This window comes from Misgurnus anguillicaudatus, chromosome 1 (genome assembly GCF_027580225.2).
Source record: "Misgurnus anguillicaudatus chromosome 1, ASM2758022v2, whole genome shotgun sequence".
Taxonomy (NCBI): domain Eukaryota; kingdom Metazoa; phylum Chordata; class Actinopteri; order Cypriniformes; family Cobitidae; genus Misgurnus; species Misgurnus anguillicaudatus.
The window spans coordinates 29,071,531-29,085,468 of NC_073337.2; the positions used below are offsets into that span (position 1 = coordinate 29,071,531).

Here is a 13,938-nt window from a genome sequence, read left to right on the forward strand (position 1 = left end):
TTTATAAATAAAATATTGAATGATTGATTAATTGAAACCAAAACAAAAACATAATATCTTGATACAGCCTTATTTTTCAGAGAAACAGATATGTGAACTTAGCATGTTTCCTAAATATCTATAAATACATTATAATATTCTTTAGTACAGTCAAAAACCTACATACTCCTCTAATGTTTAATGCTTAGAATAGAAATGTTTGTCAAACTTCATGTCTTTCTACTTAGCACTGCTCACCTGCTAACTTGCTGTCAGTCAAAAACCGGCAGACTCCGCCCATGTCCAGAAATGCTCCAGAAAATGCTGGTATAATGTTAACCTGTAATGAGATTTGACCCCAGGGGGATCAGAGGTCAAATTAAGACCACGTAGTTTGATAAACATTTAAAAAAGATGCCTTTCTCAAAGTCTTTAAGATCTTTTGGAGATGACTTATTTGGGAATGTCTTAAAACCTCAGACTGTAAGTAGCAGTTGTTCTTGGATGATGTCCAGAACTAAAACTGGCCCATGATGATACTCTTAACAGCTGGGATATTTAAAGGCATACTGTATAGCCTAAAGTAAATCCTATGATTTTATGGGCATTACTAAACACAGCTTTCAGATGAATTATAAATAAAGTGGGAGTTTTGGGGTTTCCAGCATGAGCTGGAATGTTGAGACGATGTGTTTTCATAAACATTCCCTTTGAATCTCAAACCAGGCTTTTTTCACAGACAAGAAGCAAGTTTGACTTCTCTTTCAAAGTTTGTGATCTATTACTACTCAAATGATAATTTTGCTTTATAAAGTGAACTCTCTTCAAAACCATTACAAATCAAAGAAGTGGGCGGTCTTACCCTCTGGTGGTACTGCGGATGGGCAAAGTTGATTTTTCGCAGGCAACTTTTTTCTGAGCCCTTTAGACACACCAAGGCGGACCAGTCTCTTCCATCTGTATTTAAAAAAATAATAATAATAAATGAGATCAAATATGCTGAACACAGTCAGCCAAAAGCGGATGTTAAGACACAAACAAAGAGTTAAATGAGGATGGATGATAAATCCAAAAAATTGACAAAAAGTTTTAAAATAAAGGTAGCCCAAATTCATAATAACCCCTTATGAACCTTAAAATGAGGACAAAAGTGGATTACATAACAGTAAGGCAGCTATGAAGAAATCGAGGCGCAGCCAATTTTCCTTTCGATTTCTTTCCACTAGTTTGCATTCCTACCCCAAACCTGCACTAAAGTAAATGATAAAGTTTAAAGGACTGACACTCATGGTTTCCATCGAGACATAAAAGAAACATAGCCGGCATGGCACCTCTCCGAATGCAAATGTGAATGATTTATGAGTGTGATTGAATACCCCAAAATCAGGACCAGAGGTTCAGACGCCCAATTAGTCACCTGGTAGTCACGCTACAATCTGTTCACTTGAATCAAGATCTGTAAAGCCTCGCGACAGCTCATATCCCGTGTCCAATTACACAGGGCTATCTGAAAACTGTCATATGCCTTTAAAAGGCTATTTATATTGCCATGATTAACGGAACAAAACACAAAAAAACTCCAAACACTGCACAAAAAGTACAACAGCAAAAAAATCACTGTATAAACATAACAGTATTGTCCTAAACACACTTTTCTTAAATGAAAAAATATTCCCCAGAGTACGTACACTGAAAAAAATGATTCATTCAATTTACTTAATTTTTTAAGGTAAGTGGTTGCAATCAATTTATTTAAGTTACATTTAAACAAAAGTTTTTTGTTTTGTTTTTCTATTTTTTTGTTTTGTTTAAATGTAGCTTAAATAAACTGATTGCGACCGCTTACCTCAAAAATTGAGTAAATTGAATGAATCATTTTTTTCAGTGTATGTGAAGTTTTATCTGAAAATACCCCACAGTATAATTTATTTTTTATAGCATGTTAAAATTGACTCTTTGTAGGTGTGAGCATTTTTTTGCAGTGCCATTTTTGGGTGTGTCCTTTAAAATGCAAATGAGCTGATGAAATGCAAACACTGATCACCATAATGGTGGTTTGTTGAAATTGAAACTCAATTGTGCTGTCAATTATTTTCTCTCTCTTTTTCCCTCTCTCTTTTCTCTCTGAACTAAATGGCAGTGAAATGATTGGCAAATTAAGGGGTGGAATTATTATAATAAGATCCCCTTCTGACATCACAAGGGGAGCCAGATTTCAATTATCTATTTTTTCACATGCTTGAGGAGAACAGTCTACCAAAACTATGTTACGTAGTTAACCTTTTTCACATTTTCTAGGTTGATAGAAGCACTGGGGACCCAATTTTAGCACTTAAACATGGAAAAATTCAAAATTTCATGATATGTCCCCTTTAAAACTGAAGTAGTTACAGCGAGTGCACACACACGCATTCGATTGCACAGCCTTGCAAAGCAAACTTCAATTGACTCATATGCATTCACAGATGTTCGGCACATGCGCATTGCGACAAATTGCAATACCTCTCCCTACATACTCCTGTACAAAACATTTGCTGTAATTATGCAGCTGGTTGCCAGTAACTTACTGTAGAAGATAAAGACTAAAAACGTTTAATGTCATTTAACTTTAAACAAACTGTTGCCAGGAAATAACATCATTGTAAAATCTACAGTAAGTTACTGGCAGTTATACCCAGTAATACTGTAATTTCGACAGAAATGTTTTACAGTGCATGAACAACTTACACAAAGAATGCGCAGTTACAAAAATCTGGCGCGAAATTTGACTCTTGCGTCCATGTAAAAACTGAACTACACATTTCAGAATATTTCTGTTTCTTTTTTTGATCATCTGTTATTCCTTCTGCTTTATTGAGCACATGTCTTCTATTTGTTTTTTTGGCCCTTCCTCTGTTTCAGTTTATTTGTTTCATCTGCTCATCTCATTACTTGCCTGATTTATGTCTCTACCTAATCTCTGTATGCTGTTACGGCTTTTTCACCCTATGTGTCCTGTTGGTTTTAGACTTTGGCTTTCCACCTGTTTTCCAGTGTATTGTTTGTTATTGCCCCCTCAAAAAATTCATTGCTTTCTACACTTCTTGTTACACAAAATGCATTGGACGTACATGCTAAAGTTTAACAGAAAACCTAAATTCAACTGGCACAAGAATCAGATTTAGGGTTAAAGGTGTAAACAAAATGTCGCATTAACTTTACATCCATATTGTGACATATTTCAAGTGAACTTTTGAGGAAATGAAAAAAGTGGATGTGGTTTGTGTTTTCCACTGTTTGTTGGAGGAGGCGGAGTCAATGGATGCTCCACCCATAGAGACAGAGCGCAGTTATGCAAATTTGAAAACCACGCCCACTGGGGGGGAAATCAATCCAACCGTCTCCATTGACTTTGTATATTGCGAGAAGCCGCCTCCTTGTCATTTCTGGCTTATAACAAAAGAAATGGATACAGGCAACTTTTCATAGTACTCCTATTAGTAAAACTGCGTCCACTAGGGGGAAACGTAGTCGGCGATCCACTTTATTCTCCTTAAAGGCTGGGTTTTACGGCTCGACAGCTTATAAAAACTTATTTCTGGGTTCTTTGGCTTGTTAGCTGTACATATTGTCACACAGCAGCTTTTAGGCATTATTCAGTTTTTTGTTATAAGCCAGAAATGACAAGGAGGCGGCTTCTCGCAATACAAAGTCAATGGAGACAGTTGGATTGATTTCCCCCCCGGTGGGCGTGGTTTTCAGGTTATGACGCGCTGCGCTCTGTCTCTATGTGGTCTAGCTGACATCATCAGAGAATGATAGCCACAAGAGGGTGGAATTATATTTTCAGATTTTGATCAAAGTTTATAAATAAAAAATGAGCCACACAGATAAATAGTTTATAATGAACACTGCAATATTCCATAAAAAATAAGAATAGTCTGTTTTGATTTTATAGGGACTTTAAAGCTTTGAATATTTAATAGGAATGTTTGTTGATCCATGTGTGCGTATTCATATTGTTTTAATCTTTTGGAAATGTATCCCCTTGTTTATTGTGCCAACAATGCTGCTTTAATGTGAGTGAGAAACTAGAAAAGCACATCTGGTAGTTATTGTGGCAGTCAGGAAATGGCCTGGTGTGCATTTTGGCTTGAAGTCCAAACATTTATGCCTGGGTGCAGTCCCAGCCCAAACTACAGGAAGTCCTGTTTATAGCCAGAGGGAATCATGGGAAACCGGCCCTCACGTTACCTCCACTATCATCACAGTTTCAGCCAATTCCTCATTCAAATAATGCTGTCAACAGTTCACGATTTTCGTTAATTCAATACATTTACAGAAAAGCACAGAGAGATCGAACGCTCCAGGCCCATAGTGCCAAAGTCAAGTCTGCAGCCATTACTGCTAAATACTGAGCAGCCCATATAGATAAATAAATGTCTCCATTACTGACTGCATAACTGTCAGCACATGTGAATCTGTCATCAAACACTACACACAAACACTATCTCACATCTTCATGTGCCAGAAATGGAAAGACATTGGCAACCTCACCGATGCCTTCCAGCCATAAGAATAATGTGTGTTTTATCAGTTGTGTGTGTGTGTGTGCGTGTGTGTGTGTGGAGGGGGAGGAGCTGTAGCCCTGATGACCTCATAAGGCTTTTGTTCTCGACAGCGTGTGGTTGGCAGTCCTGCTCGTCAATCTCAATGACATACATCTGTTGACAACCTGTCCTCGGTCGCAAACAAACACCTGCTTGGATCCTCACGCACATTGTTGTTTGTTTATGGTCCCATAATGATGTCAGTAGATGAACTATTCAACATACGTGGCAATAAGTTTGTTTAAAAATGTTTGTTGAAATCAATACAGATGTGGAAGCAACACATATATGGGTCTCTATGACTACATGTATGTGAAAGAATCCATACAGCACACTTCACTTCATAGGCTTTCATATGTCCAGAGTCATGACCTGTGTGAAGGTATTTAGGACCCCCGTTGAGACGTAGAAGTAGTGTTCAGAGGGAGCATTATTAACCCTTAAACTACCTGACAGTAAATGCAAAAAGCAAGCCGCTAAGATCATTAACTGCATAACACAGCAGTGCATTGACCTTTACTGTATACTGCATACGAGTGTGCATGTTTTGTACACTGCATACTAGTGCAGATCTTCTGTATGCTGCACCAGTGCACATATTACTGTATACTGCATACTATTGGCCATTTTTTGTATACTGGTACTAGTTGACATTTTACTGTATTCTGAATTTTTCGGTATACTGCATACTAATGTACATCCATACTAGTGTGCACGTTTTTATACTGCATACTATTGCAGATCTTCTGTATGCTGCATACCAGTCACATTTTACTGTATACTGCATAGTAGTGCACATGTTTTGTAGACTGCATATCAGTGTGCATGTTTTGTATGCTGCATACTATTTGACATTTTACTGTATTCTGCATACCAGTGCACATTTTACTGTATACTGCATACTAGTGCACATGTTTTGTAGACTGCATATCAGTGTGCATGTTTTGTATGCTGCATACTATTTGACATTTTACTGTATTCTGCATACCAGTGCACATTTTACTGTATACTGCATACTAGTGCACATGTTTTGTAGACTGCATATCAGTGTGCATGTTTTGTATGCTGCATACTATTTGACATTTTACTGTATTCTGCATACCAGTGCACATTTTACTGTATACTGCATACTAGTGCACATGTTTTGTAGACTGCATATCAGTGTGCATGTTTTGTATGCTGCATACTATTTGACATTTTACTGTATTCTGCATACCAGTGCACATTTTACTGTATACTGCATACTAGTGTGCATGTTTTCTATACTGCATATTATTGTGTATGTTTTGTATACTGCATAATATTTGACATTTTACTGTATTCTGCATACCAGTGCACATTTTACTGTATAGTGCATACTAGTGTGCATGTTTTCTATACTGCATATTAGTGTGCATGTTTTGTATACTGCATACTATTTGACATTTTACTGTATTCTGCATACCAGTGCACATTTTACTGTATACTGCATGCTAGTGTGCATGTTTTGTATACTGAAAACTAGTGCACGTGTTTTGTATACTGCATACCAGTGCATTGCATATTAGTGTGCATGTTTTGTATACTGCATACTATTTGACATTTTACTGTATTCTGCATACCAGTGCACATTTTACTCTATACTGCATACTAGTGCACATGTTTTGTATACTGCATATCAGTGTGCATGTTTTGTATACTGCATACTATTTGACATTTTACTGTATTCTGCATACCAGTGCACATTTTACTGTATACTGCATACTAGCGTGCATGTTTTGTATACTGCATACCAGTGCACAATTTTTCTGTATACTGCATACTAATGTACATGCATACTAGTGCACATGTTTTGTATACTGCATACTAGTTGACATTTTACTGTATTCTGCATACTAGTGCACATTTTCTGTACACTACATACTGGAGCACATTCAGTTTCTTGCATACTAGTGCACATTTTCTGTGCATTGCTTTTTTTTAAAGCAGTTATCACGTGTTTTATACTATTTTATTGCATGGTTGTCATGTGACCTCACTGTATTTCATGTTTAAATCATTTACATACTTTGGTGCAAAAATATTTGTATCGTACACAGTCTGTATTGAGTCTATACTGTATAGACATGTATGTGGCATGTGAATGTTCAAAACAGCATAAACTATACTTCCCTAGTGATTTGCATATAGTATAGTGTGCATAGTATGCATCAGATATACTGTAGTGTATTCATTAAAATACCCAGATGAATATTTTAACATGTATCCAAATGTATATAAAATACACAATGTGCCAAAAAATACAGCATCTCACAATGCAATGCAGCACTTGACTTGACCGTTCCCATCTCTCACCTCTTCTGTTCTGTCTAAGTAAAGAACTAGTTTCTGCGTAACGGGCCTGGTCCACACGATAACCCTGCTGTTGTAAGACTCTCTGGTAGAGCTGAACCTCGGTGTCCGTTGGAGAGATTTGGCCTGTTAGAATAATGGCCTTTCCCATACAGGTGTGCCTGGAGCGTTGAATCTAAGAGATCAAAACAGAGGAAAACTGTTAAGTAACTAGTTAACATTTACATTAATGCATTTGGCAGACGCAATTATGCTAGATATACATTTTTTATCAGTATGTGTGTTCCCTGGGTTCAAACCCATGATGTTTTGCCTACCACTGAGCTATGCAGGAGCCCAACCTTAAATGATGGTCACTAGATATGGATGAGGGTCCACAGAGTCCAAGTGTAACAGATTTGCGCATTGAATCTACTAGGTAAAGTCTGGATGCTGAGAAAAGTAATGCATTTTTTTTTTGTAAAACTATGTATGAGCAATAGCAATACTTTTCTCTGCTAAAAAAATTCAGCCATCGAAAAACTTGGAATAATCAACAATCTTATATTTTAGCGATCCTTCGGATGACTGCATACTAGTGTGCATGTTTTGTATACTGCATACTAGTGCACATTTTCCTATATACTGCATATTAGTGCGCATGTTTTGTATACTGCATAATAGTTAACATTTTACTGTATACTGCATACTAGTGCACATGTCCTGTATGCTGCATACTAGTGCACCTTTTTCTGAATACTGCATATTAGTGCGCATGTTTTGTACACTGCATGGTAGTTAACATTTAACTGTATATACTGCATACTAGTGCACATGTTTTGTATACTGCATACCAGTGCACATTTTCCTGTTTACTGCATATTAGTGTGCATGTTTTATATATTGCATACTACTTGACATTATACTGTATTCTGCATACCATTGCACATTTTTCTGTATACTGCATACTAGTGCACATGTTTTGTATACTCCATACCAGTGCACATTTTCTGTATACTGCATATTAGTGCAAATGATTTGTATACTGCATACTAGTGCACATTTTCCTGTATACTGCATACTAACGTACATCCATACTAGTGTGCATGTTTTTATACTGCATACTATTGCATATCTTCTGTATGCTGCATACCAGTGCACATTTTACTGTATACTGCATACTAATGTACATCCATACTAGTGTGCATGTTTTTATACTCCAAACTATTGCAGATCTTCTGTATGCTGCATACCAGTGCACATTTTACTGTATACTGCATACCAGTGCACATTTTCTGTATACTGCTTATTAGTGTGCATGTTTTGTATATTGCATACTAGTTGACATTATTCTATATTCTGCATACCATTGCACATTTTTCTGTATACTGCATACTAGTGCACATGTTTTGTATACTGCATACCAGTGCACATTTTCTGTATACTGCATATTAGTGCAAATGTTTTGTATACTGCATACTACTGCACATTTTACTGTATACTGCATACTAGTGTGCATGTTTGTATACTGCATACCAGTGCACATTTTCCTGTTTACTGCATATTAGTGTGCATGTTTTATATATTGCATACTACTTGACATTATACTGTATTCTGCATACCATTGCACATTTTTCTGTATACTGCATACTAGTGCACATGTTTTGTATACTGCATACCAGTGCACATTTTCTGTATACTGCATATTAGTGCAAATGATTTGTATACTGCATACTAGTGCTCATTTTCCTGTATACTGCATACTAACGTACATCCATACTAGTGTGCATGTTTTTATACTGCATACTATTGCATATCTTCTGTATGCTGCATACCATTGCACATTTTACTGTATACTGCATACTAATGTACATCCATACTAGTGTGCATGTTTTTATACTCCAAACTATTGCAGATCTTCTGTATGCTGCATACCAGTGCACATTTTACTGTATACTGCATACCAGTGCACATTTTCTGTATACTGCTTATTAGTGTGCATGTTTTGTATATTGCATACTAGTTGACAATATTCTATATTCTGCATACCATTGCACATTTTTCTGTATACTGCATACTAGTGCACATGTTTTGTATACTGCATACCAGTGCACATTTTCTGTATACTGCATATTAGTGCAAATGTTTTGTATACTGCATTCTACTGCACATTTTACTGTATACTGCATACTAGTGTGCATGTTTGTATACTGCATACCAGTGCACATTTTCCTGTTTACTGCATATTAGTGTGAATGTTTTATTTACTGCATACTAGTGCACATTTTCCTGTATACTGCATACTAATGTACATCCATACTAGTATGCATGTTTTTATACTGCATACTATTGCAGATCTTTTGTATGCTGCATACCAGTGCACATTTTACTGTATACTGCATACTAGTGCACATGTTTTGTATACTGCATACTAGTGCACATTTTTCTGTATACTGCATACTAGTGCACATGTTTTGTATACTGCATACTAGTGCACATTTTTCTGTATACTGCATATTATTGTGCTAAAATAATTCAGCAATTGAAAAACTTGGAATGATCAACAATCTTATATTTTAGCGATCCTCTGAATGAGCTACATCAGGGAACAAATCTTCCCGTAGGGGTTTCATCACACGAAGATCACATGAAGATGTGAAGATCACAACAGCAGGGGCTAATCAGAAAGACAGATGGGCGAACCGAAGTTCCCATAATGCAGTGTACCGTGGTAATGACCTCTGTGGGCCATCAGGTAAGAAGGAGTGAACCATGTTTTCTCTGACAGCAAGATCAGAAGAGCCTGGGATTATTTAGACAAAATCGTCTTATTAAACCCCCTGAGTAACCACTCCTAAACAGCACATGGTCCTTCAATTTTGTGTTGCGTAACCGAATGAGAAGAACGCAGAGTTATTTGGGAATGGAGCGTGTGCTTGAGAAAGGAAAGGGAGGGTTTTCCTCTTCTTCAGCTTGGATGAGTCAGTTTCCTTTCATTTGCTCTCTCTCTCTCTCACACACACTTTTCTAAGCAACTGGACTTATTTTAAAGGAGGAATGTGATCCATATGTAGGGTGGAAAATATATTAGGCCATAAGGAAACCCTAACAACCATCCTAGCAGTGACCATCCTCATCACCCAGCCATCATGGTGCTGAGTTTCCACGGGCATGCAGAACTGAGAATTTCCTCCAAAGTCTCTTTTTTATCTTCATCACCTACTTAACTTTCCATTTATTTATCAACTCCAAATAAAACAAGAGCAGCCTATACTTATCCATCCATACTTCACAACTTCTCTCTCTCTGTCCCCTACATCACCCAGTCTGCGTTTCTTCTTTCCGTCTCCGAGACCTCAGGCGGTGAACGTTAATCTAAACCATGCAATTACTGGCCTGCATTCATTTGGCTCCTCGTATCTGCGGTCCACGACACAAACATCATTACTTCATTAGAGAGCAGCCAAAACAGCCCAGCGCTCAAAGCAGGTAATAACAGCCAATGAGAAACGTCACACGAAAACCGAGCGAGATGAAAAGGAAGTACGGAGAAGGAGAAAAGCACATCTAACTCAAAGAGCTGAGGGAGCAGCATGATACATTAACTGTAATAAGGTCTGAAATTAAATCAGCTATGCACAAAACATTAAATCATCTCGGGGAAATCATCATCCGATTCCCAAAGCATATAAACAGAAGATGGTTATCGTGCAGATAAATATTAATTTAGTCTTCCCGTGCAGGGATATTTGGAGAGGCGGTTACATCACAGGTGCAAGCCTGACATACAGTATGAAGGAAGGCCATGAATGCCAACATACAAATCAAACTTGTGTTTTATAGTGATTGTATGCGAGAGACGACGTTGACCTTGTTTTGGTATGTGTGCAACTAAACACCAAAGAGTTTGGACTAAAAATACTACTACTATCTTTAATGGCCAACGTCCTGACACTGTCCACATAAGGGTCAAGATCTTTATAATAGACACAGAAAAACATGCAAATACACTTTGTTATATTTTTTTGTTTTACTTGTTGATGTGATTTATCATTGTTTAAAATGTTAACATACATAAAAAAGCCAAGCTAATATAAATATGTAATAAATAAATATTAAGATTAAGGCTATTAATAAAATGTACTTTGGTGGGCAACTCACAGTCTGTGCAGGCAACCTGGTGCATCATGATGGAGACCACTGTTGTACGCTTTCACACACATACAATATAATAAAGTTGCTATCATTTCTTTATGGTTTTTACACTGCTGGTCATTGTATCATTCCCAATTCTTCATATAATGTTAAATATTTTTTCCTTTTTCATGTGTAAGATGAAAAATCTAAATTAATATGACCTGTTATTTATCAAATTACTTGACTAAACATCTCATAGTCAAAGTATACTATTTTATTAAACTATAATTTATTTATAAGCACAATAAAAAAATTGCAATAATACAATAAATTATATATTTAATATTTTTTGAGTTTTTTCATGTAAAGCTGCTTTGAAATAATGCAACATTGTAATGGACTGGGCTGAACTGAAGATGTGAAGATCACAACATTGTAAAAAAGCAGTATATAAATACATTTGAATTGAATTGGACTGCATTTAATTAAACGTGTTGTTTTGTACAGTTTTATAAAATTCTGTCAAATAAGTTTCAATTCAATTCAATCTGGTCTTCATATACACCCATATGGCAAAATTATATATTTTAAAAATGGCTCCAAACATATATGTGCTGAAATATATTTTGATAAATGGGTCAATGACGTGACGTTCATTATTTTGTGACCGTATGGTTCAATTAAATGTAAAAGGGTTAAAATTTCAAAATAAATTTGCAGATTACTTGCATACATTCTCTTTTTTTGATAACAAGTCTAAAATTTCTGGTTTTATTTCATTTTGAAAGAATATTTGGGGGATAATTGCAAAAAATGTCAATGCGGTGTAACCGGTCTGTGTCAATTGGTGTAACTAGTATTTTTTTTTTAATGAAAATATAAATATATCCATAAATATAATCATCTAGTTTAGTGGAATATGATTTTTTACATACATTTTTACATCATTTGTCATAGATTATTTAGAAAACAGAGCTGCTTTTATATATTTTTAAATATTACAAAAATGCATTAAAATGTACAATAAGAAATAACTAATAAATGTATTTTTGTATGATATTTTAAAAATATTTTTTTAATAATTATGCTTAAATGCCATCAAGGTGTATAAATTATTTAAAATTTTTCATTCTTTGGCACAATTGGCGTTTATTCAGTCTTAACTTTCATAAAAATGGTGCAAATGTAATTTTTTATTGCATAAAATCAACATAAATACACTATATGCATTGAAATAAACCTGATGCATGCTTTTAAAACAAGTTTTTTAAAAAAGATTCTTGAATTTCTCATCTTGCAAAATCGTTTTTGTCACCGACCCATATATTTACAAATAGTATTTTTCACGAATATATTTTTGTAATATATTTTAAAGCATTTATATTCACATCACATTGGAAGAATATATGTAACAAACCTGTAAACATAACAGGTTTAAAAGGGTTCAAATTAAATATATTTAAACTGCAAAAATATACATTTTATATTTTATACATTTTTTCCTGGCCAAAATATAAAAGTTTGTATAAAATGTATATTTCTGCTGGGTTGTACAATTAGAAATAATATATATAACAATATATTTAATTAAGCTTTACTTTCTACAAAATGTATTCAGCATATATATTCAAAACATATTTTTGGCCAAATAATATTTTTTTGCCATATGGGTATATTGCAACACAAGTTTTGTACTGTGTGTAAAGTTCAAAATAAATCGATAGATACACCAACACCTGTACTCAGTCAAACAACTTAATCCTCAAATGCCCCTTGACCCCCCCAAAAATACACAAACATAAGCATACACACAGCTGACATAGACAAAGTACAGCACAGACCACCCCGAGAGATACTCTGCTGAAAACCTACCCAAAAGTCGTACAAAGGTATAGTAATTGTATTGTATCAGACGACTATACAGTACCATGGTGCTAAAATGTTTCAGACCTGTAAGTTTATGTCTACCGAAATACGCATTTTAAGGTACTAGATTTAATGGACGGTAACTCATGGTGCTGCAGAAACATGAACGCTCTGGTAACGATAGACTATATTAAGACGTTTATGTGTGTGGTCTGAGTAACACTTGAGAAGTTAATGCCCGCGCCAAAACACAATTATCATCTGTCATAAAGTTTGATCTGATTCGTTACGCCAGCAATGTGGAAAGACAAACATCATAATCCCTCATTAGTACACCCGGATACAACAGTGTTCAGTACTACACGTCTCTCCCATCAACTTCTCAATGTTTATCTTTTTTAGAAGTTCAGAAAAGTAATTTTTCTAATAAACTTTCTTCAGTGCAAAGAACATAATGGTCCTTTAATTCAATATTTTTTAATCTGTGTCAGAACAAGTCCTTCACTTCAATGCTGGAGATGTGGAAGGATGGCTGACGAAATGTGGCTTCTGTTAGTATTCAGCAGAGACCTCAAACTCTACTCGTCCATGCAGACTGAATAGTTTACTTGGCTAAAGGTTTGGCGTTAGCTCAACATTTTATTCAAGCTTTCCCCCACAAACTACTTCTTGCTTTTCCTTTTCTTCCTCCCCCTACACGCATACCTCTCTCTCTCTCTCTCTCTCTCTCTCTCTCTCTCTCTCTCTCTCTCTCTCTCTCTCTCTCTCTCTCTCTCGGTAAAGGGACCCCATGTAAAAGGTTCAAAGGTTAATCATGGCTGTCCAGAAGCCCCCATATATAAAAATACTATTTTCTCTCTCTCTCCTACACACTGCAAACCACATCAAACGCATAACATACCAAACACCCTACACGATTCATGGCACACAACAGAAGTGTGCACTACTTAGACATTCTGACTTGTTCTCGCCCCACTCTTTAAAAACAGCAGACAATGAACTGTCAGCACACTTGAAGTGGACTACAACACGGGGTCTCTTTAGGGAGTCCAGGGCG

At 35.9% G+C, this 13,938-nt stretch overlaps 1 protein-coding gene across 4 annotated transcripts in view; it reads right to left on the minus strand.

The window, feature by feature from the left end:
• cped1 (cadherin-like and PC-esterase domain containing 1) overlaps positions 1-13,938 on the minus strand; it is a 71,234-nt gene that overhangs the window by 49,610 nt on the left and 7,686 nt on the right. For all 4 annotated transcript variants that reach the window (XM_055190253.2, XM_073869252.1, XM_055190254.2 and 1 more), the window contains exons 2-4: positions 6,903-7,074; positions 842-936; positions 238-319 (exon numbers count right to left, since the gene is read on the minus strand). In XM_055190253.2, coding sequence (XP_055046228.2) covers positions 238-319; positions 842-936; positions 6,903-7,074 — 349 coding nt within the window. The remainder of the gene's footprint in view (positions 1-237; positions 320-841; positions 937-6,902; positions 7,075-13,938) is intronic.